We start from the raw sequence: 23758 nt of genomic DNA on the forward strand, positions 1-23758 counted from the left end.
CTCTCTCTCTCTCTCTCTCTCTCTCTCTCTCTCGGTCGAGTTAAACATGCTCCTGAGGTTCCAGTGACCACTGTTCCTGCCCCTCTCCCCTCCGTGGATCTTTACACTTCTGTGCAGCTTGGGACGGTATCTCATCAACACCTTGGGTGTTTCCATGTAATTCCGGAGTAGAACGGGTGCTTTTGAGGACGGATTGGACTGTAGTTGGTGTCGGCGGTCTGCTGCACTGACTCGGGAGTGCAGTTTGCTTCTGATCGTCATCACTGTACCCCGCAACTTTGTATATCTGCTTTAAATGGACATTTGGTGCAACCCAGATGAGGATGGGTTCCCTCTTGAGTCTGGTTCCTCTCAAGGTTTCTTCCTTATGCCATCTCGGGGAGTTTTTCCTTGCCACAGTTGCTCATCAGGACAAACATACTTACAAAGAACATATTTACGTTTAATCACCACATTATCTATGTAAAGCTGCTTTGAGACAATGTTCATTGTTAAAAGCGCTATACAAATAAAATGAATATTGTTGTTGCACCATGTGGCTAGGTGCTGGATCTCTTCCCTGTTGGCAGTCTCATCATTGTTGGTAATGAGACCGATCACGGTAGTGTCATCTGCAAACTTGATGATGGAGTTAGATCCATTCACAGGCCTGCAGTCGGAGGTAGTAGAAGAGGGAGTAGAGGAAGGGGTTTAGCACACAGCCCTGTGGTACACCAGTGTTGAGTGTGATGGTGTTGGAGCAGATGGAGCCTGATCGAACCTGCTGTGGTCTGGTTGTCAAAAAGTCTATAATCCAGTTGCAAGTGAAGGTGTTAATGCGCAGATCTACAATTTTGGATATTAACTTGGATGGAATGATGGTGTTAAATGCTGAGCTGAAGTCAACAAACAGCATACATGCATAAGTGTTCTTATTGTCCAAGTGTGTGAGCACAGAGTGAAGTGCCATTAAAACTGCATCTTCTGTGCTCCTACTGGAGGGTGGTCAGCCGAGGGATTGAGCTTGGTGGCAGTTTCTCTGTTTTCTCTCTCAAAGCGAGCATAAGGGTGATTAAGCTCATTCAAGAAGAGGACATTAGTGGCAGCGGGGGTGGAGTGGGAGGATTTTTTAATCACTAATGGCCTAGATACCTTGCCACATGCGTCAAGGGTTAGATTTGGAAAAATGCTCCTCTATCTTTCTCTTGTAGCAGTGCTTGGCCTCTTTGATGCCCCTCTTCAGGTTAGCTCTAGATGTGCTGTAGGCCTGGGCGTCACCTGATCTGAAAGCAGAAATTTGTGCCTTCAACAGTAGGTGCACCTCCTTGTTCATCCATGGCTTCTGATTTGGGTATGTGATGATCTGTTTCTGAGTAGTAACACTGTGTATGGTGGTATTGATGTAATCCAGTACAGAGGAGGTGTAGCAGTCGATGTCCATGGGAGTGTCACTGGTGGCCTGAGAAGCAAATGTACTCCAGTCTGTGTGTAGAAACCTTTCCTGGAGTGTGAAATCTGCTTCTGCGGGCCACACCTTCTCACTGATGGCTTCACCCGATTGATGAGGGGTGAATATTTGGGGGTGAGGAACAAGGAAAGGTGATTGTCCCAGGTGGGGGAGGGGGGTCGCAACATAAGCTCCAGCCATGTTTGTGTATACATGGTCTAAGGTTTTGTTCCCTCTGGTGTGACAGGAAACATGCTGGTGAAATTTGGGGAGCACTGATCTAAGTTTGAGTGATTAAAATCTCCCGCAACAATAAACGCAGTTTCCGGATGAACAGTCTGTTGTTTACTGATGGCTGCATAAAGTTCTTTCATTGAAAGCTTGGCATCAGCATCGGGGGAATGTAAGCTGCTGTTATAATGGTTGAAGGGAACACCCGCGGTAAATAAAACAGTCTACATTTAACCATGAGATACTCCAGGTTAGCTGAACAATGTCTCCCAACAAAAACAGAGTTCATGCACTAAGCTTTGTTAACATTAATGCACAATCCACCGCCTCTGGTCTTACCGGAGCCATATAATGTCCTATCCGCCCGGAGTGTGTGTCGTCCCGCTAGCTCAATAGCGTTGTCCGGAATGCCACTGTGTAGCCATGTTTCCGTGAAGATCATAACATTACAGTTCAAAAGTTTCATGCTGTGAGTGATGCTGAGTCAAATCTCCTCCATTTTGTTCACCAGTGAACGAACTGAAAATAAAACTCTCAAGATAATCTCTCAAGATTTCAGCAGAGGATGATTAAACAACCCCCAAAACAGCATTACCAGCTTTACTTATTAAGAGCTCTAATTACGAATTTAAGTGTTTAGGTGTACATTTAAATTCAGAATAATTGAGATCAGTGTTTGCATCACATCACATCACATCACATCACATCACATCACATCACATCATCACATCACATCACATCACATCACTTCACATCACATCACATCACATCACATCACATCACATCACTTCACATCACATCACATCACATCACATCACTTCATCATCACATCACTTCATCACATCACATCACATCACATCACATCACTTCACATCACATCACATCACATCACATCACTTCACATCACATCACATCACTTCACATCATCACATCACATCACATCACACATCACATCACATCACATCACATCACATCACATCACATCACATCACATCACATCACATCACTTCACATCACATCACATCACATCACATCACTTCACATCACATCACATCACATCACATCACTTCACTATGAAATATTCTAGTAAAAAGTCATAACAAATGGGAAAAAAAATTAAATAAAACCTAATGAAAAAAGTAGTAAGACTATTCAGCTGGATAATTTATTTATGCTGCAATGCATATTTGGAGTTTGTATTATTTTGGCACCCAGCATGCATTGCAGAATGAAGGTTTAATAATCACAATTCTTGAGTTTCATGTGCTGATTCTTGATGTCTGTGTGTTTAAATGGTGCTGTAGCTCTAAAGGTTTTCTGCATAATTTTTTTAAACCTTAATAGTTTGTCAAAGTACTTTGAAATCATATAATTATTATTAAAAATAGAACAATAATTGGAAACCACCATAAAAACAAAAAAAGAAGTGCTTTAGGTTATGATTATTTCACCACCAATAATCAAAACCAAAACCAAAACCACCAAATTACAATTTCTTTTAACAGTCAGAGAAAAACTCATGTGAAAGAGTCGAGGTTCAAGAGCCCAACTAAAGCACCCACTGATCTAAAAAAAAATGGTGAGGTCACGATGCATTTTTAAAAACCCCTGTTAAGTCTCAAAGAATGGTTTGTAGACATTTGACAGAAATAAAGAATATAATAAGTGAAGCTAAAAATTTTGGAGTTGTTTAATCATCCTGTTTTAATTCAGTTGATTTCATCTAATGCTGTAACTGTCTGTAGTTTTGTTTCTTGTTCTTTCCTTCAGTGATTCTGTTTGTTAACAGCAGAGTTCATCTGTGTCTCAATACACACATCTGTTTTTTCCACTCTTTCAAGTGGACTATACTAGTAAACTAATGTAGGGAATAGTTTTACAAAGCATTAAGGCAAAAAGTAAGAAGTTTACTTGTATTAACATTAACTGTAGGTAACTGTTTAATAAACAGTAATTTCATGTTTTATAATTTACAGGATTTTACCGTTGCTATTTTACATTCTTGCACTGTTAAAACTACGAAAGATTTTTAGTGTAGGTTTAAGCACATGCTGCCATCTGCTGGGCGCTGAATTTACTACAACAACTATTACTACAGCTACTACAGATAATAATAATAATAATAATAATAATAATAATAATAATAATAATAATAATACTTTTACTATCTCTACTACTACTACTACTACTACCACCACTAATAATAATAATAATAATAATAATAATAATAATAATAATAATAATAATAATAATATTAATAATACTTTTACTATCTCTACTACTACTACCACTACCATCACTTATAATAGTAATAAAAATAAAAATAAAAATAATAATAATACTTCTACTATCTTTACTATTAATTCTACTACTAAACTACCACTACGATTGATAATAATAATAATAACAATAATGATAATGGTAATAATAATATTACTACAACTACCACTACTACTACTATAATAATAATAAATATAATAATAATAATTATTATTATTATTAAATCAACTTAATTTACTAGTATTGCTACTACTACTACTACTACTAGTATTAATACTACTGTTCATACTTCCACTAATTCTAATGTTAGTACAGTCATGGCCAAAACTTTTGAGAATGACACAAATATTAATTTTCACAAAGTCTGCTGTTTCAGTGTTTTTAGATCTTTTTGTTAGATGTTATTATGGTATATTGAAGTAAGTTTTATAATTTCCTAAGTGTCAAAAGCTTTTATTGAAATAACAGTCAAAGTGTCAGTATTTGCAGTGTTGACCCTTCTTTTTTTTAAGACCTCTACAGTTCACACTGACATGCAGTCAATCAACTTCTGGGCCACATCCTGACTGATAGCAGCCCATTCTTGCATAATCAGTGCTTGGATTCTGTCAGAATTTGTGGGTTTTTCTTTGTCTACCCGCCTCTTGAAGATTGCCCACAAGTTCTCAATGGGATTAAGGTCTGGGGAGTTTCCTGGCCATGGACTTAAAATTTTGATGTTTTGTTATTATTATTATAATTATTATGTTTTTGTATCTTTGTGTATCAATTGTAAAGTAAAAGGTAAGTGAAGGTTTTATTAAAGTTACTAAATATTTACTGATCGGAAGGTCGGGGGTTCAGGCCCCGGTATCGCCAAGCTGCCACTCATGGGCCCTTGAGCAAGGCCCTTAACCCTCTGTGCTCCAGGGGCACTGTATCATAGCTGACCATGTGCTCTGACCCATATGCAAAGAAAGAATTTCACTGTGCTGTAATGTATATGTGCCAAATAAATTCTATTCTATTCTATTCTATTCTATTCTATTCTATTCATCAGATTGGCTGTTTGCGTCACTCGCATCACGCTACGTCACCTGTAGCACATTTCTTCTTCTAAAAAATAAATAAAAATAAATAAAAAAGCCCTCGTATTTTATATTAGAGCTCCAAAATCTAAATATTATTTGTCAGGTGAATGCGCGTATATACAGAATAATGGATATACTAAATACAATTACGCATTCTAAGACCTTTATTTTGCCTTTTCGTAAACCGGAAGCGTTTAATGTGTGCTACATTTTCAAAATAGGTATACGTATATGACGTTATTTGTAGTTTAAATGGCTTCTACAAAAGAACTGTTACAGCTGGACCTGTACGCTTTACTCGGAGTTGAAGAAACAGCGACACAGAAAGAGGTGCAGTAAAAAAGTCGGAAGTGATTGTTAAGTCTCATGGTGCTGAGTTAGTTAGTTAGCAGTGAGAAGCTCGGGCTTCCTGCAGAACTGCTGCATGCGGGACCGGAAACACTGTTACAGTGAATTAACAAACCACCATTTCACATTCAATGTGTTAAGAGTGGAGTTCAGGGATTTAATTGTTTTATTTATATAGCGCTTTTAACAATGGCCATTGTCCCAAAGCAGCAGTAATGAAGCATGGACTCCACTAGACCTCCTCAGGTGTGCTGTGGTGTCACAAACACATCCTAGAAGTCATGTAGACTGAGGTGGGATCTCCATGGGTCAGACCTGTTTGTCCAGCACATCCCATAGATGTTTGATTAGTTTGAGATCTGGGTATATTATAGGCATCACCAACTCTGTCATTTTCCTCTAGAACAATTTATCATGGCTCTTGATTTATGTGACTGGCAGATCCGTTAACTTTCATGCATGTCCCTTATGTATATCTCATGTCATTATCAAGTAGATAAAGACAATGAATAGAAATAGTGACTAATTATAGAATAGTGTTTTACCAGCTGCGTAATATTGGACATTCGGTGCTACCCAGATGAGGATGGGTTCCCTCTTGAGTCTGGTTCTTTTAAGCTTTCTTCCTCATGCCATCTCAGGGAGTTTTTCCTTCCCACAGCCACCACTGGCTCACTCATTAGGAATAAACTCATAATTATAAGAAACAAACTTATAGGCACTGAACTTTTATACAACTTTGTATCTCTGTAAAGCTGCTTTGAGACAATGACGTTGTTAAAAGCACTATACATTATGCAATTAATATTGCCGTCAAAACGGACTCAAGTTGTCGACTCCACAAGGCCTCTGCAGGTGTGCTGTGTTTTCTAGTGCAAAGATGTTAAAAGCAAATCCTTTAAGTCCTATAGATTGTATGGTGGGGCCTCCACTTCCTATTTCTCCAGCACATCCCACAGATGCTTAAATGGATCGAGAACTGGGGAATTTACAGTACAGGCATCACCTTGAACTATAGTTTTACTCAGATTAAATGTGGCGGGAAACATTGTGGCCAGTACCATCAGGGAATACAGTCGGTATATATAATACAGAAGGGTTATAACATAGACATGAACACGGATGCCAGTCTACAGCTATACAGCCACGTATAAAGTAAGCTAAAAATGCACAGTGTCCTGATATCTTGCTATCATATTGTCTTTATCATCAATTTGTGCTGCAGTAGCTCTTCTGTGGGATTTGAGCAGACAGACTAGACTTTGCTTCACATGCAAATCAAATGTTCACAGTTTTGCCTTCCTTATACTACTTTTTGGAGGGTAGTAACCCGGGCATAACAGAAACAAACACACCGACTGCCATTTTGGAGATGCACTGATCATCGTCAAAGTCGTTCAGTATGCTGATGTGGTCCTGAGATCCACTTAGTGACCACTGAGAGAGCTTGTTTAGAGACCAGAGCGCTTTATATTCGAAACAAGAAAATGCTGTCAGTCAGCAGTGTTCAGTGTTAAAGATGCATCAAGAAGGTCAGCTCAACGCTTTTATAGTACTTTGTCAGCAGGTGGCACTCTTCTACCATGAAACCTGCAGTGCTCGTGTGCATGGTGTGTGGTCAGAATGATTCACCGAAGGGGTTCTCAAAAATGGACATTTAAAATTGAATGCAGCAGTCAATCATATGATGCATAATCACAATATATCAAAATGTAATAATAGATAGTGAGACAGTTTGGAATAAAAGTATATGAAATAAGGTTGACATCAAACACTTTCTGGAGAATTGTCCATTTTGCTTTGATTATGGTGGTCTCCTCCAGGATGTAAACCTGTAACCACCCCCGCATTCACAGGACTCAAGGGTTCCTTGAATGATTAGATGCATATGGAAAGTTGTAAAAATCCTATGCTGTGATGTCTAGTCGACAGATCTCAACCCAACAGTGGCATGTTAGGCAGTGGTCTCTACCCCCAGCACCAAAACACAAATTCAGATCCATGCCAGTCTGTACAATCTAGCAAACGTAAACAATACACCTCTCTCTTTTTTTCATTTTCTCTCTGGAAAACTCGAAGTAAACAAAAACAAGAAAATGACAAAACATTAAATTATAAAACGAACATTTTCCAAACCTTGACCACAGCAACTTACTTCAACACTGAAGCCTATGAGTTATAACAGCTATGGATTTCTTTCAAAAATGTTTTTTATGTTCAAGTATGCAGAGTTTCCCATTGTAGAAAATTCATGAAGAACCACCTGATCAATAAGAACAGTGCCATGGGAGAGCGAGTGCACTTATTGACTGTCTTGCAATGTATTCATGCCGAATATTGAACAATATTCTTTCTAAATATTTCAAAATGCTGTTACTTTATCTGCGGATCTAGATTATATAGGATATAGTACTGTGGAACTTGGTCTGAGTTGTTATAACTAGCGAGTATTGGTTAGCATTAGTTGGCTAGGTCAGCACCTAATCTAAAATTTACTGTAATTGCGCTCAGACACAGATATGGATCATCCCTCATGGAAAACGCTCTGCTTTTCCCCAGCAGAGCACAACTGTATGGTGAAGTAGAGACAGTGTAAACAGTGTAAGCAAAGAAGAATGGGAAGTGTGTCTCGAAGTGCCTCTGCTGGAAGCATGTAATTTCCCAGGTCAAGGCCAGCAAATGATAACGATGTTTAGTTTTGGAAAGCCAACCAACGGAACCGTGACTTGTTGGATTATTAGGATAAAGGCACGTGTGTTTGGTCTTGACAGACTCAAGGTGCATGTGTTCTTCAGCTCTCCATAGTTGTCTTTCCTTCCAGAAAGTTTCAGTGTTACACAGAATTATGAGAGTTATGCAATATACAATAAAATGCATGCACAAACACTGTAAAAATTCACTCCGCGCTTAGGATATTAACACTGTATACACACAAGTTTGTGGACACAGACCATCATTTTATGTTTTTTTTTTAACATCCTCTTCCTATTTTTTTTTATTTGCTGTTATAATAACCTACACTGTTAGATGTTTCACTAGATTTTGGAGTGTGGTGTGGAGAATTGTGCTGATTCAGCTAAAGTTATTAATTAATGTTAGTAAAGTAAGGTATTTCCTTGCCACAGTTGCTCATTAGGGACAAACTTACTTACAAAGAACATATTTACTTTTAATCACCACATTATCTGTGTAAAGCTGCTTTGAGACAATGTTTACTGTTAAAAGCGCTTTACAAATAAACATGAATTGAATTGAAAAGATATTAATGACAATAAAAGCCTCTTGACTTAATGTTGGGTTTGGAGGCCTGGGGTGCAGCCAGTGTTCTAATTACTCTCAAAGGTGCTCAATATGGTTAAGGTCAGAGCTCTATATCAGGCCACTCAATACTTTTAACTTGAACCCATGTAACGAATAACGAATGTAACATGGATCTCGCTTTGTGCATAAGGGCATTGTCAAGGAGGTTTGGGTCTTTCTTTTCTGAATAAGAAAGGAACTTCAAGAAAAACAAATGGATAACTACTGTATACAAAACACTGAACACTGTCATTATCACATGACAGTCACATCACACACTTTCATTTACTCGTCCTTGTCGACAGAGGCAGTGTGATGAATAACAGACATCCAAACACACAAATAAAAGAAAGAACAACAAGGAAATCGCTCAGAGAGTGAGCAGAGAAAGTGACAAGCATGTTCCTTTTTTGTTTTATTGTCGGATTTGTTATGGTTTGTTAGGCTGTGTGCCTCCTGGTCCTTGTGTTTTTCACTGAGAATAAATTGAAAAACCTTTCTGAACTTTAAGTGTCACTCAGAATGCTTAGTCATCATTGCCTTCACCTCCTTAGCAATAAACGTCAGGTTTTAATCAAAAGCATGTTGTCGTTAATGTCACAAACAATTGGATAATACATGCAGTCTAAATTGTTTAAAACTGCCGGAGGTTCACTACAGTTTGTTAAGTGTAACCCATTTTTGACTTGCAGCATCACGTTCCTACCATGTATGAAAGAAATGTTCTTATCGTATGCACGAGGAGGAATTTTTTCCCAAAAGAATTATGATAATTTCAGTATTTAGTCTGGATAATTGAAAATTCTGGGCAAAAAGCCCAAGCTATGAAAAGCTTATATTGGTGTGTTTATAGCTTTGTAAAGACTCAGTGTCTTCACAAGGATAAGAATATTTGACAGTTTTGACCTTGTAAGGACATTTGGTTCGTCCCCACAGGGAATGGATTGTGCTTATTGTTTAATAAATTGCAGCTTTTATATAAAAAGTTTTCCCTTTGGCTTTTTTGGGGTATCGTTAGAATTCAATTTAGGTGTAGGCATCGCATTACATATCTACGTTAATAATTATGACAAAGGAAGGTCCTTGTAAGGAGGGTAAGACAAACATGGGTGTGTGTGTGTATGAGAGAAAGAGTATAATAATGTGTTTTGTCAAACCCATTTTGGCTTTGAGGTAACTTTTGAGGTTAAATATGGAGTGAATGAAAGTTGTAACATTCAGCCGGCTTAAGCCATTATAAACTTGTGGTGAACCGTTCTTACCACCTTTTTTTGTGTAATTTCAAGAATATTTCATACTGTGTTTGTCACTCCCTTTCCGTGATTGCTCCCCCTTATACTGTTTTAGTTCTGTGCTGTTCTTGCCAGTAATGGCATGAATAACAATAGAGTCTGAAATTTTATCATGATCTTGTTTGCCAAGAAGCATACAGTGGCTTGAACACATCCCAAGAAAAGCAGTCCTTCAGTGTTCTGAGACATAGTAAAACGTGCACAAAGTATTCTAAGACAAAAGGATGTGGAGTGAAAAATAAGTTTTTTTTAAGGAGAGTAATTGGCTGTATAAGTTCCGTATGAACCACATACAGTACACTGTTTTTGTAACCACAGTTGTGGCCTGCTTGATGATTCTTTCATTTAATTGTCTTTTTTTTTTTCTTGTTTAGATCAAGAAAGCTTACAGACAGAAAGCATTAACATGCCATCCAGACAAGAATCCAGATAATCCTCAAGCTGGTGAGTTGGTTTTGCATTTCTACATGCACTCAATAGTCACATTAACAGGAACAGTAATACACCTGCACATCCATGCAGTTGTCCAATCAGTCAATCATGGGCTGCAGTGCGATGCCAAAAATCATGGTCAGATCAGGCTACTGTTAATTTCTACATCAAAATATGTCGATTACATTTTCACAGAACTGTGTTAAAAACAAAAAAATATGGTTGATATAAGAGGTAAAAGTTCTTACTGCTTTAAGCTGGCAGGAAGGGAACTCAAATAAGCGTCTTTCACAGTTTTAGTAAACAGAAAAACATCTCGGAATATTTTGAGCCTTAAGGCAAATGGTCTGCAACAGCCAAATCCTACCTTGGGTTTGACAACAGTGGGCACAGAATCTGATGGAAGTGACCAGGTGTTTTACTACATTTACAAGTTGCCAGTCGGTGTTCTTACTACTGATCGGTACAGTAATGTTCAAATTTATAGAAGGGTCTCCACTCAGTTAGATTTCATATTGTGAAAAGTGTCTCAATAATTGTGCTTATTGCAGAAATACAGTCGTGTGTGAATTGAAGTACATTCTCTCTTTGAATCCTATGGTTTTATGCATCAGGACATAATAAAAATTATCTGGTCCATAGCATGTCTTGGTATTGGGTAAATATGACCTCAGATAAATAACACCTGACATATTAAAGAGTCTTTTTCTCTCTCGAATGATTGAGCTGAAATGGAGAATCTATGTGTGAAAAAGTTCACCTTATGTAAAGAAAACTTGTAGAACACCTTCAGCAGCAATAAATGAAGTAATCATGTTCTGTATGACATTATCAGTTTCTCACATCATTGTGGAGGAACATTTAGGTTTGCAGACGATTGTTTATTGGTCTTGGTCTGAGGTCTGGAGTCAGCTTCACATTAGACTCTAGAATACTTTGGTATAGAGAGGAGTTTATGGCCAGCTTAATTGCTACAAGTTCCCCAGGTCCTGTGGCTGCAAATCAAGCCCAAATCAAAACCACATCACCACTGTGCTTGACAGCTACTATGAAGATTTTATGCTGAAATGCTGTGTTTGGTTTTCACCAAAAATGGCACTATGCATTCTGTCCAAACATCTCCACTTTGGTATCACCTGTCCATTGAATATTATCCCACAAGGCCTTTGATTTGTTTACATGTAACTTTGCAAACTTAAACCATGCTTCCATGTTCTTTTTCAGAGAGAAGAGGCTTTCTCTTGGCAACCCTTCCAAACAAGCCATTATTATTGAGTCTTTTTCTATTTGTACTGTCAGGAACTTTTAGATTTAACATGCTGAGGCCTTTTATAGAGTCTTTTTTAGAGGTGGTCATACATGCTGATGATCAATGGATCAAGGACATTTAATTTACAGCTCCTGGCTGCTTTTTAGACTCCTAATTCCTATGGAAGCAATAAAGGGGTATTTAGAATTTTTTTTAATTGTGACTTTTCCATTTTGTCTTTATTTTTGTAAAATAGTGACATGGTGCAATATGTAATGTGGTGTTGTTTGTCTGGGGTTGTGTTAACCTAATTCTAAGACCTGCTGATGTTTATATCCTGATACATAAAAGCATAGACTGCAAAGGGGTTGTACTTAAATTTTCACATGACTGCATTTCAATGTGTTTCAACTGTCTTTAATGGCTGTTTAAAATGAGAGAAGATATAAAACCCAAGAGATCAGTTTCTTGAATATTCAAACCAGCCAACATCCATGTCTCAGATAAGGTCACTAAGATGTATCTGCATGATTCTATACATTTTACTGCTGTCAGCTGATTCACTGGTTGGACAACTGCATGATTAACCAGAGATACAGGTGTTCCTATTAAAGTGTCCAGTAAGTGAGTGTGTGTGTATATGTATGTATAATATATATATAATGTTCTCTAGGGCCAATAGAAATGAAATTTTGGATATATTTTAGAGTCGTCAATGTGCAGCTTGTACAGCAGTACAGATTTACTGTCCTCTGAAAATAATTCAGCATACAGCCATTCATGTCTAAATAATTGCCAAAAATAAGTGAGTAAATGTAAAAACCGTGTCAAAGTGTCAGTATTTAGTGTAAGCACCATTGTTATGTAGCACTGCCCTAATTCTCCTGGGAATGGAATTTACCAGAGCTGCACAGGTTGTTGCAGATGTAAGACACATAGTGCTTCTCTACCTTTCGTTTGAGGATGCCCACAGATGCTCAATAGGGTTCAGGTCTGGAGGCATACACCTTTACCTTCAGCTTCCAGGCAGTTGTCATTTTGGTGGTGTGTTTGGGGTCATTATCATATTGGAAAACTGCCGTTTAGCCCAATTTCTGAAGGAAGGGTTGTTCTGCTTCAGAATGTCACAGTACATGTTGTAATCCATGTTTTCCTCAATGAACCACAGCTCCCCAGTACCAGCAGCACTCATGCAGCCCCAGACCATGATGCTACCACCACCATGCTTGACTAGGCAAGACACAATTTTTTTGGTACTCCTCACAAGGGCATCACCTCACATGCTGGACACCATCTAAACCAAACTAATTTATATTAGTTTTATCAGACCACAGGACATGATTCCAGTAATTTATGCTCGGGGACAGGTCGTCTTCAGCAAACTGTTTGCAAGCTTTCTTGTAAGACAGCTTCAGAAGAGGCTCCCGTCTGCGACGACGGCCATGAAAACCGACTTGTTGCAGTGTGCAGCGTACGGTCTGAGCACTGATAAGTGGACCTTCCACTTCTGCACCCTCTAAAGCAATGCTGCAGCACTCATGAGTCTGTATTTTGGAAGCCAGCTTCTGCACCTGATGCACAGCATGAGGACTCAACTTCTTTGATCGACCCTTACGAGGTCTGTTCAGAGTGGAACCCATCTTGGAAAACCTCTGTATGATCCTGGCCACTGTACTTTAACACAGTTTCAGGGTTTTACCGATCTTTAATTTCTCATATCCTCAGATAGTATTTACCATGAGGTGCAATGTTGAACATACAGTGGTCAGAATAAGAGAATTGTACTCAAAGCACCAAATCTTAACTGCTCTAATACAAGATACACAAATATGTATGGTCCTATGAAGCAGACAAAAACATGAACATGATGAATAGATCATGTGGCTTTGTACAGCTGTTATCACTTAGGGTGTAATCACTATATTGCCAGTCATTTAGACAATAATGGTTGTATGTTGAGTTCTTTTCAGAGGACAGTAAATCTGTACTGCTTATACAAGCTATAGTATCATTTCTATAGTATTTTTCCATTATATGTATATAATATAATATATATATTGGGGTGTAACGATACACAAAATTCACAGTTTGGTACGTACCTTAATTTTTAAGTCACGGTTCAGTACAATTTTGTATGGAGAGGGGAAGAAATGCAAAACATAGAATTGCTTGTCGTCTTTTATTAGTCGTTTATAATTAATAACATTTGTGAACATCAACAGTTTACATTTTTAAACCAATTTATAATAAAATGCCTGATTGGTTAAAGGTCAGACAGGAGTCTCCATAGACTGGTTTAACAGACTGGTTTAAGGTGGAGGTTGGACTGTATCAAGTATCGGCTTTGAGTCCTTTCCTGTTTGCAGTTGGACTTTTTTTGCGGATGATATTGTTATTTGTGCTGAGAGTAGGGAGCAGGTTGAGAAGAGCCTGGAGAGGTGTTGGTTTGTGCTGGAGAGAAGGGGAATGAAAGTCAGTAGGAGTAAGACAGAGTACATGTGTGTGAATGAGAGGGAGGGCAGTGGAGTGGTGCAGTTGCAGGGAGAAGAGGTGGAGAAGGTGGAGGAGTTCAGGTACCTGGGCTCAACAGTGCAAAGTAATGGAGAGTGTGTTAGAGAAGTGAAGAAAAGAGTGCAGGCAGGGTGAAGTGGGTGGAGAAGAGTGACAGGAGTGATTTGTGATAGAAGGGTATCTGCAAAAGTTAAAGAGAAAGTTTATAGGACTGTGGTGAGACCTGCGATGTTGTATGGTTTAGAGGCAGTGGCATTGAGTAAAAGACAGGAGGTGGAGCTGAAGGTAGCAGAGCTGAAGATGTTGAGATTTTTATTGGGAGTGACGACGATGGACAGGATTAGAAACTAATTTATTAGAGGGACGGCGCATGTAGGACATTTTGGGGACAAAGTAAGAGAGGCCCGATTAGAATGGTTTGGACATGCGCAGAGGAGGAACATGGGGTATATCGGTAGAAGAATGCTGAGGATGGAGCCACCAGGACGGAGGAGGTTTATGGATGTGGTGAGGGAAGACATGCAGGTAGTTGGTTTGAAAGAGGCAGATGTAGAGGACAGGGACACGAATGATCCGCTGTGGTGACCCTTTAATGGGAGCAGCCGAAAGAAGAAGAAGAAACATGAAAACAAGCTTTTAAAAGTATAGTAAAGCTACAGTAAATCATGTTTGAAAACAGATAGGTTACAGTTGTAGTAAACAAATGCTATAAAAAGAGAATGGAACGGAGAAACGCAGCGAGCTAACGGGCTTAAAAAGAAAGGAAAATATATGCATTGGTGTACAAAGGCATAAGCATTCACTGAAAACCACAACAGTTAGTAAAAATTTAATAATTTACTGTTGCTGTTATGTGCTGTTTTTAGATTTAGTGTTTGCACCGTTTTAATTAAATCCATTATTACGTCGCGAGCGGGTTGATTGCGCAACCTGAGTTTCTGAGTACCGTGCTGATGTTTCACCTTCATCCGTGACCTGGGACACACACTTTTTACTGTTGCTGGTCGACCCTGTATTCTCCGCCATTTCGCAGGCGGCTTTGTTATCTTACGCTAACCCATAATTTGAGTAGCTAGTTATTGAGTAACCTATATATATATATATATATATATATATATATATATATATATATATATATATATATATATATATATATATATATATATATATATATGCCTAGGCGGAGAGGCAATAAGCGGCGGAGGAGAGAAAACTAGATTTTTTGGTACTCTCTATCACTACTGTACACTACGTATCCCTAAACTTTAAATTTTTTACTTTTTCGTTTTGCTCATCTTAATTTTCGTCACAATCTTCGCTTTCTGGCTTCGCTTCTCCATCTAGCAGCGGCGTCTCGAGCTCGTACTTCAATTTTTTGCTCGTGTAACAAAGCAAAAAATCGACCAGGTGACCGCTCGTACCTCGGAAAACTTGTACATAAATGCACTCGTAGGTCAAGGTACCACCGTATATAAAAAATATAATTTCTTTTTTTTTTTAAAAGCAGTTTACAAGTGAGAAAGTATCCAATCCTTGCACAAAACTGTGCACTTTTAGGGTTAATCTCTTAGTCTGTGGCCCAACAGTGGCTCTCTGGTACTTGTGGGACCAGAACCACTACATAGTTTATATACATGTTAAACAGAAAAACCTTTGAAGCAGGAAGTTTAGATTTAACAGGAAGTTTACGTTTCTATTGTACTGTTTATTGAAACACTCAGCCATAACATTTTAGTTTTGTGCTTTTCTTGCCAGTAACAGCCTGACCAACTATAGTGCAGAATTTTATTATAATTTCATTTGACATGATGCGTTTTCCATATACATGGGAGAAATCTTTTCTGATGCATTTTATAGACACAAGGTAGCAAGACAAGTGTGATTATCAGATGTTCTTTGGTCAGTGTTCATCCACCTTAAATTTATTGGAAGCTGGAATACAATATATCCAATTAGCTTAATAAGACATTTAACATTAAGGCATATATGAGTATTATTATTATGTATAAGAATTGTCTTAATTTGACAACTTCCTTTAAAATTGCTAGACAGGCTGAACAAGTTTTTGTGTTTTGGCATCAGATATTGGAAACGAGCAAATGCTACCAAGTTGTAAATCTATAAATGAAATAGTTTTTCTCTCACACTAACACCTCATTGAGTAGGTCTTGTGTTCCTGGGTGGCATTAGTGGTTGAGGCACTATTTTACAAGCACAGAAAGTAAAAATATAAAAGACAAAGCAAAGAGCAAGTAAGAAGACATTAAATATAGTCAGCTTTATGTAGTATTTCCTATTATTATTATAAAATTATTATAATAATGGGAAAAAATAAATCTGTTGGCAGTTTTTCTTTTCTAGATAAAAGATATCTACAATTAAATGACTATTTAAACTTAGAAACTAGTAAGACATGTGTCTAGAGCAGAAAAGCTCAAACTAGGACCCAACTAGGTAACCTTTGATTTGAAATTATTCCTGGATTAATTTGACATTTCAAGTCATTGAGGCAAATTATTTGCCTTGATGCTTTAGTTAGTTCATTTAACTACACATAGCACATTGTGTTTCCCCACGGACCATTATTACTGACACACCACCCACTAAACTCTGGAGCACTCTGGACAGTTAGAAGAAGAGGCTGCAGAATGAAAAATGGAGGGAAAAAAAGGGAGGAAACTAGGCGAGGAGAAGATTCATATGGAAACCTGTTTCCGCCACACATAAAACATTTTTTGCCCAATTCGCACATTATTTCTCGCAATTTAGATATTATATCTCGCATTTCTGACTTTATCTCTCGCAATTCGCACTTTATTTTTTGCAATTAGGACTTTATTTCTCGCAATTCAGACATTATTTCTCGCAATTCGCACATTATTTCTCGCAATTTGCACATTATATCTCGCATTTCTGACTTTATCTCTCGCAATTCGCACTTTATTTTTTGCAATAAGAAACTTTATTTCCCACAATTAGGACTTTATTTCTTGCAATTCAGACATTATTTTTCGCAATTAGGACTTTATTTCTCGCAATTCAGACTTTATTTCTCGCAATTCAGACTTTCTTTTAGAAAGTCGGGCAGCGTCACCTCATCTGGAGTGCCAGAAAGCTTTACACATTGAAAGTGAAATTGGCTACATTCAATAGAATCAAATGGTATCAAACAAAGCCTTCGATCTCTGGAGAGAACTCTGTCGAACAATCAGCTATGGAGGAGACAGAACATGACATGAAGCAGAGGAGCCGCGTTTATACACCAACAGCCTTAAACTTCAGGCCGACAACATGGGTATTAGTGTTTGTTTGCCGATGCACCAGGAATGTCTAAATTGCGAGGAATGAAGTCAGAATTATGGGAAATAAACTCCGAATTGAGATTTTAAAAAAGTCGAAATTAGGCAAACTTTTATTTTTATTTTTTTATGTGCTGAAAACGGGCTTCCATAGGGTATAGGCCAAAGAAAACGACTAAAAGTTTCCACATTTTGGGATCATTTCAAACTAAAACATAAATAAAACACCATAACGTATTTAATTTTAATTTTTAATTTTTTTTTATTTTAACCGTAATCTGAATTTTTTTTTATATTTTAATTTATGCATTTTTTATTTAGATATTTGTATTTGCATTTAATGTAATAGGGCAAATAAATGCACTAAATGTGTTTAGTTTTCACAGATATTCTTTTATTCAATTTCAGCAATAAAATCTTCTAAAAAGAAAATGAATTACTGTCTTATTTTCTCTTCTATATTTAGTATTACTCTTATAAAAGAAAAAGTACTGCTTATCTGATTACTCGATTAATCGTTGAAATAATCAGTAGAATTACTAAAAATATTACTAAAATATTTGATAGCTCCAGCCCTACTCCAGAATGTTATGAAGAGCAATCAGATGAATTATATTTAATTGCAAAGTCCCTCTTCGCCATGAAAATGAGTTTAATCTAAAAAACCCAAAAACTGTTCCACTGCATTTCAGTTCTGCCACAAAAGGGCCAGCTGACATCATGTCAACAATTCTCGCATCACAGTTTTGATGAGGACAAGGCTGGAGATCACTCCTTCATGCTGATTAAGTTAAAATAACAGAATGGAACCTTTAAAAGGAGGGTGGTGCTTGAAATCATTGTTCTTGCTCTGTTAACCAGAGCAGTCAGCATTGTTTTGCACCAAAAGAATTCACCGGGAAGGATATTGTTGCTAGTAAGATTACACCTAAAGCATCCTGACACCATACATGCGTGGGGTCGTTTCTCAGCCAAGGGAGTGAACTCGCTCACACTTTTGCCTAAAAAAAACCTGCCCTGAATAAAGAATGGTACAAAAACATTCTTCGAGAGCAACTTCTTCCAACCATCCAAGAACAGTTTGGTGATAAAAAAAGCCTTTTTCAACATGATGGAGCACCGTGCCATAAAGCAAAAGTAATAACTAAGTGTCTCGGGGAACAAAACATTGACATTTTAGGTCCATGGCCAGGAAACTCTTCAGACCTTAATCCTATTGAGAACTTGTGGTCAATCCTCATGAGGCGGGTGGACAAAGAAAAACCGACAAATTCTGACAGAATCCAAGCACTGATTATGCAAGAATGGGCTGCTATCAGTCAGGATGTGGCCCAGAAGTTGATTGACTGCATGTCAGTGTGAACTGTAGAGGTCTTAAAAAAAGAAGGGTCAACACTGCAAATACTGACACTTTGCATAGACTGTGATTTCAATAAAAGTGTTTGACACTTAGGAAATTATAAAACTTACTTTAATATACCATAATAACATCTAACAAAAAGATCTAAAAACACTGAAGCAGCAGACTTTGTAAAAATGTGTATTTGTGTCATTCTCAAAATGTTTGGTTACGACTGTACTATAAGTTTCTAAGTAACTAAACCTTCGAAGAAAAACTGCATTAGTTAAGTAGATTACAGAGTGATGGTTTTTTTTGTTTCATGAAATTATAAAATAAGAAGAAACATGGTAACTTTCATATAATATAGATTGGTATAATGTAACATCACTTTAGATTTAAGGCACTCGATCATGTTTGATTTTAGGCCTCTATGCAAAAAGGTTTAGTCGATCAGAAGATAAAAGATTTTTCACTTATCAGTTCCACAGCTAAACATTGTTTACTGGTCATTTAAGAGCAGACAGGTTTTAGTTTTTCTTTTCCTGTGGCATAAAATGACTTAATTCACAGAACCTGTCAGGTTTCAGAACTGAAATTGTTTTGTGACTGATGTTATTATTCTGGTGCTGCTCAGTGTAGCATATTTTACTGTGTACTAAACTGCACTTGTCTGACATTGTCTTGCCATAATCACTACTGAAATAGTGTATATCAATAATATGATACTAAAATGTAAAAAAAAAATGGAAGAATGATTAAAGTTTGTCTTTAGCTGATGCATTTGATGAACACTAGACTGTGTGCTGGTGGGGTTTTCAGGATGCTGATTGAATAATATGTTACACATCCTTTTAACCTTTACATTTGTTCATTTGTGAGATGATTTTATTCAAAGTGACTTACAGTCAAACCGAACTGATTACAGATCAAACCCATGACCCAGTAGTTCAAAGCCGAAAGAGTTACCTCCCGTAATAAAAACTAGATTGCAATTAGAAACTGTTTGATTATGTGTGGCTCCTAAAAAGTCTTATTTTTTCTTCTTTTAAAACATATGGAGCCATTCCAACATATTTAGATTGAATTGAATTCCTCTTTTAACCCAGGCATCATACTCACAAAGGCCTGTGGCAAATGTGGTTAGTGGTTCAGACAAATCCAGGCAGTTTCTCTTAAATCTCCACACCACGGGTCCCTTGGGATAGTCCCAAGAACATAACAGGCCCCGAATTGTAATTCAGTGTACGTAAAACCGGAATCTGCACCTTGGACAAGGAAGCTGCACGGCATGGTTTCGATTGAGGCTCGTGTGGTCTCTGGACACCGCGACTGAATCATGATTAAGTCAGCAAACGAGGGGGTAATGGAGGTTCAGAGCCCAATGAGACGGGGCTTGCTTTCCCAGAAACGAAAACCGAGTAGGCTGTAGATAATACAACCTCAGATGCATGTCATTTATGCTTTCACACGACAAGGGGAAGCCATGAACGGGGCAGAGAAAGGGGGAGAGACAAGGTTTATTGTGGACACCCCATGAACTGACTCTCAAAATTAATGTAGGCTGTCTTGAAATTAATTTTAATTAATATATATATTTTTTATCATATTTTACTGTTCGAGTACAGTACTGCCAATACTGTCGCTTAGGTGCATTTTAAAGACTATATTGTTGCACGTTTACAAAATAAAAATCTGTTGCTATGTGCAACTTGCCATCTTCATCTATCTTGTCTATAAGTGGAAAGAAATCAACACAGGCTTATTGCTGCTAGTGGACTATCAGACATGGTGAAGGTGTGGAATTAGTCCATGTGTAGTCTCTATCTGATCACAATTCCTACCACTCCATTTCTGTGTTACTGATATTGCACTGCTAAGCACAATTCACAACAGAACTTATATCTGCACTAAGTTGGTCCTATGAAGGTCCCTTTCTACTCATTTCCAGTTATAGATCAGCTACAGTCGGTAATTACATACATGCAACACAATGAACTGTGCAGTAGCTTTATCTAAAAAAAAAAAAATGGACACATCTTTTGGAAAATTAGTACATTTTTCAAACTAAAATAAATTCAACACTGATACGTACAGTACAGACCAAAAGTTTGGACATACCTTCTCATTCAAAGAGTTTTCTTTATTTTCATGACTATGAAAATTGTAGATTCACACTGAAGGCATCAAAACTATAAATTAACACGTGGAATTATATATGGAATTATATACATAACAAAAAAGTGTGAAACAACTGAAAAATATTCTAGGTTCTTCAAAGTAGCCACCTTTTGCTTTGATTACTGCTTTGCACACTCTTGGCATTCTCTTGATGAACTTCAAGAGGTAGTCACCTGAAATGGTCTTCCAACAGTCTTGAAGGAGTTCCCCGAGAGATGCTTGGCACTTGTTGGCCCTTTTGCCTTCACTCTGCGGTCCAGCTCACCCCTAAACCATCTCGATTGGGTTCAGGTCCGGTGACTGTGGAGGCCAGGTCATCTGGCGCAGCACCCCATCACTCTCCTTCTTGGTCAAATAGCCCTTGATGCCTTCAGTGTGACTCTACAATTTTCATAGTCATGAAAATAAAGAAAACTCTTTGAATGAGAAGGTGTGTCCAAACTTTTGGTCTGTACTGTAAAAGAATAATACCCTGGCTGGATTTAACTTAGCGAATAGGTAGGAGGCTTTCATTGGATAATTACCGCGGGATTAATATGTCAGCTGGCAACAAGTTATTAAACCCTAATTGATGAGTAGGTTCTTATTTCTTATGCAATAATGTCAGAAGACATATCTTGTGGTCGTGAAAAAAACGAAAGATGTTGCTCTGTTTCAGAGGAGTCACATTATTGGCTTGCATCAAGCAAAGAAAACAACTAAGAAGATTGCTGACATGAATAAAATTGGATTAAGAACTATTCAGTGCATTATTAAAATCCTGGAAAGATGTTGGTGAACCATCATTTTTGAAAACGGAATGTGGTCGGAAAAAAATCTTGAATGATCGTGATTGGTGATTCACTTAAACTGAATATACTTAATAACGTGTTTTTTCCATCACTGGATCTGTTTCTTCCCTGATGGCACAGGCATATTACAAGTGGGACAGGAAGCATGCAACATCCTTTTCACACATAGATTGGCCACCAATGAGTCTTGATCTTAACCCCATTCAGAATCCTTAGGAAGTGCTTGAGAAGCTGTTACGCAGTGGTCTTCTCAAGATCTTGGGGAGAAATTAATGCAATTGTGAACAGAAATAAATGTTGTGATGTTGCATAAGCTTATTAAACTATAGGATGGTCCAGGTTTTTTTTATTTATTATTTTTTTGGCCTGGTGCTGTATTTCTTTATAGCTGATATATATACATTTTAGATGGGCAAAGTATTTGTTGTGTAATTAAAATTTGAAATTTAATATGAATGTATAATATATAAAATTGCTTCTTTTTTTTTTGTATGAGTGATGTTATGTAATTTCCTTCTTTCTTTGCTGGCATACAAACATTTTTCACTTAACATTAAATCTTTCTTGGTAATGTTCAGAAAAAGAAAAATGTTTTTGTACTTACTGAGTAATGCAGTCAGAAAATAAACATCTATAACAAAATAAAAACAAATTACTAAAACACTCTCTATAACATTTGCACACTGCTGGATATTAATATTAAATCATGCAGTTATGTGAATTTTGTAGTTTTTCATCAGTAACAGGCTTGTTTTCTTTTAAACACATAAAACAGAAGAAAGTACCCCTTGAAAATATTTTTAGTAAAAAAATCCAATCATAGAGCTGAAATAGAGATGATTCATATCTCATTTTAATATCATAATTGCATCATAATGATTGGTTCCATCACATGACATATGCTGGCCACACATGCCATGATTTTTCACACATGCTACAGTGCTGCAGTACCCATCGACATACATGTCATTTCACTTAGGGCCAATTTGTTCTCAGTTTCTGTGTAGGGATGAGATGAAGTCTACCACCTCTGTTCTTTGCTTTTGTCCCGGAATTAGATTGTGACAGTGAACGAGGGATATTCATGCACATCCTCTTGCACACACCCCACCTTTACCTACAGGGATGCGTGCGACTCAGAGTTGACTGCCTCTTGTAATGACACAGAAGGTGGCATTGGATTTATTTTGCCATCCTTTCTGGTAGCATGTGTGTTAGAGCACCACATGGTCGACTGGCCACGCACCTTTACTAGTATCCAACTGCGGTAGGTGTTTTAAAAAATGTTCAGTGAACTCAAATGGGTGGCCGAGCTTATGGCTGTGGTGTTTGGGATGCAGTCGGGTCGATGCAAAATAGCTTGTTTTAGGTCTGGGTTCACTACCAGAAGCTGTTGAGCTGTAAGATGGGGTTTGCTCTGATAATTATGAACTTCTTAAGAGAATTAAAAAATAGTCTTTTGAATTAACAAGTGTTATCTGTTATAACATAAGTGATTGGTTTCACAGACATTTTCATGTGAGGAAGAAAGAACATGATACATAATCAAGTGTTTGGCACACTGCACAACAATTCTAATCTGAGTTTAAACAGCATCATTTAACTAAGAGGACAGAACATGATCTTTCTTCAGGAAGGTAACAAAACTACATACTCAGTTGACTTTAAGCACGATCAATTTTTTTTATTATTTTTGCCTCAACTCAATTGAAGGTAGCACAGCTAATTCTTATTTTAGTTGTTACAATAGATGTGTATGATTTGTAGATTTAACGATTGTTTAGTTTAATTCTCAGGTTAGCCTACAGGCCTAGTAATTTTGAGGTGCTTTGGGATGTGTGCGTGCTCCATCTCCATCACTTGTAAGTGAGAAGGAGAAAAGCAGTCATGCCAGAAGAGAGTAATTTAACTGCTGCTGGAGAGTAGGTTCTGGAATTAGGGTGTGTGAGAGGGTAGAGGGGTCTTTGTGTTGAACCCCTTTCTTGTAGGTCCCTCCACAGTCCTTAATA

At 37.5% G+C, this 23758-nt stretch overlaps 1 protein-coding gene across 1 annotated transcript in view; it reads left to right on the forward strand.

Moving 5' to 3' along the window:
- The first annotated feature begins 5194 nt into the window (after positions 1–5194).
- dnajc17 (DnaJ (Hsp40) homolog, subfamily C, member 17) overlaps positions 5195–23758 on the forward strand; it is a 43287-nt gene continuing 24723 nt past the window's right edge. The window contains exons 1-2 of the mRNA XM_046856329.1: positions 5195–5337; positions 10322–10391. Of these exons, the coding sequence (XP_046712285.1) occupies positions 5260–5337; positions 10322–10391 (148 nt within the window). The 5' untranslated portion in view covers positions 5195–5259. The remainder of the gene's footprint in view (positions 5338–10321; positions 10392–23758) is intronic.

The sequence above is a fragment of the Silurus meridionalis genome, chromosome 8, assembly GCF_014805685.1.
Source record: "Silurus meridionalis isolate SWU-2019-XX chromosome 8, ASM1480568v1, whole genome shotgun sequence".
NCBI classification, from domain to species: Eukaryota; Metazoa; Chordata; class Actinopteri; order Siluriformes; family Siluridae; genus Silurus; species Silurus meridionalis.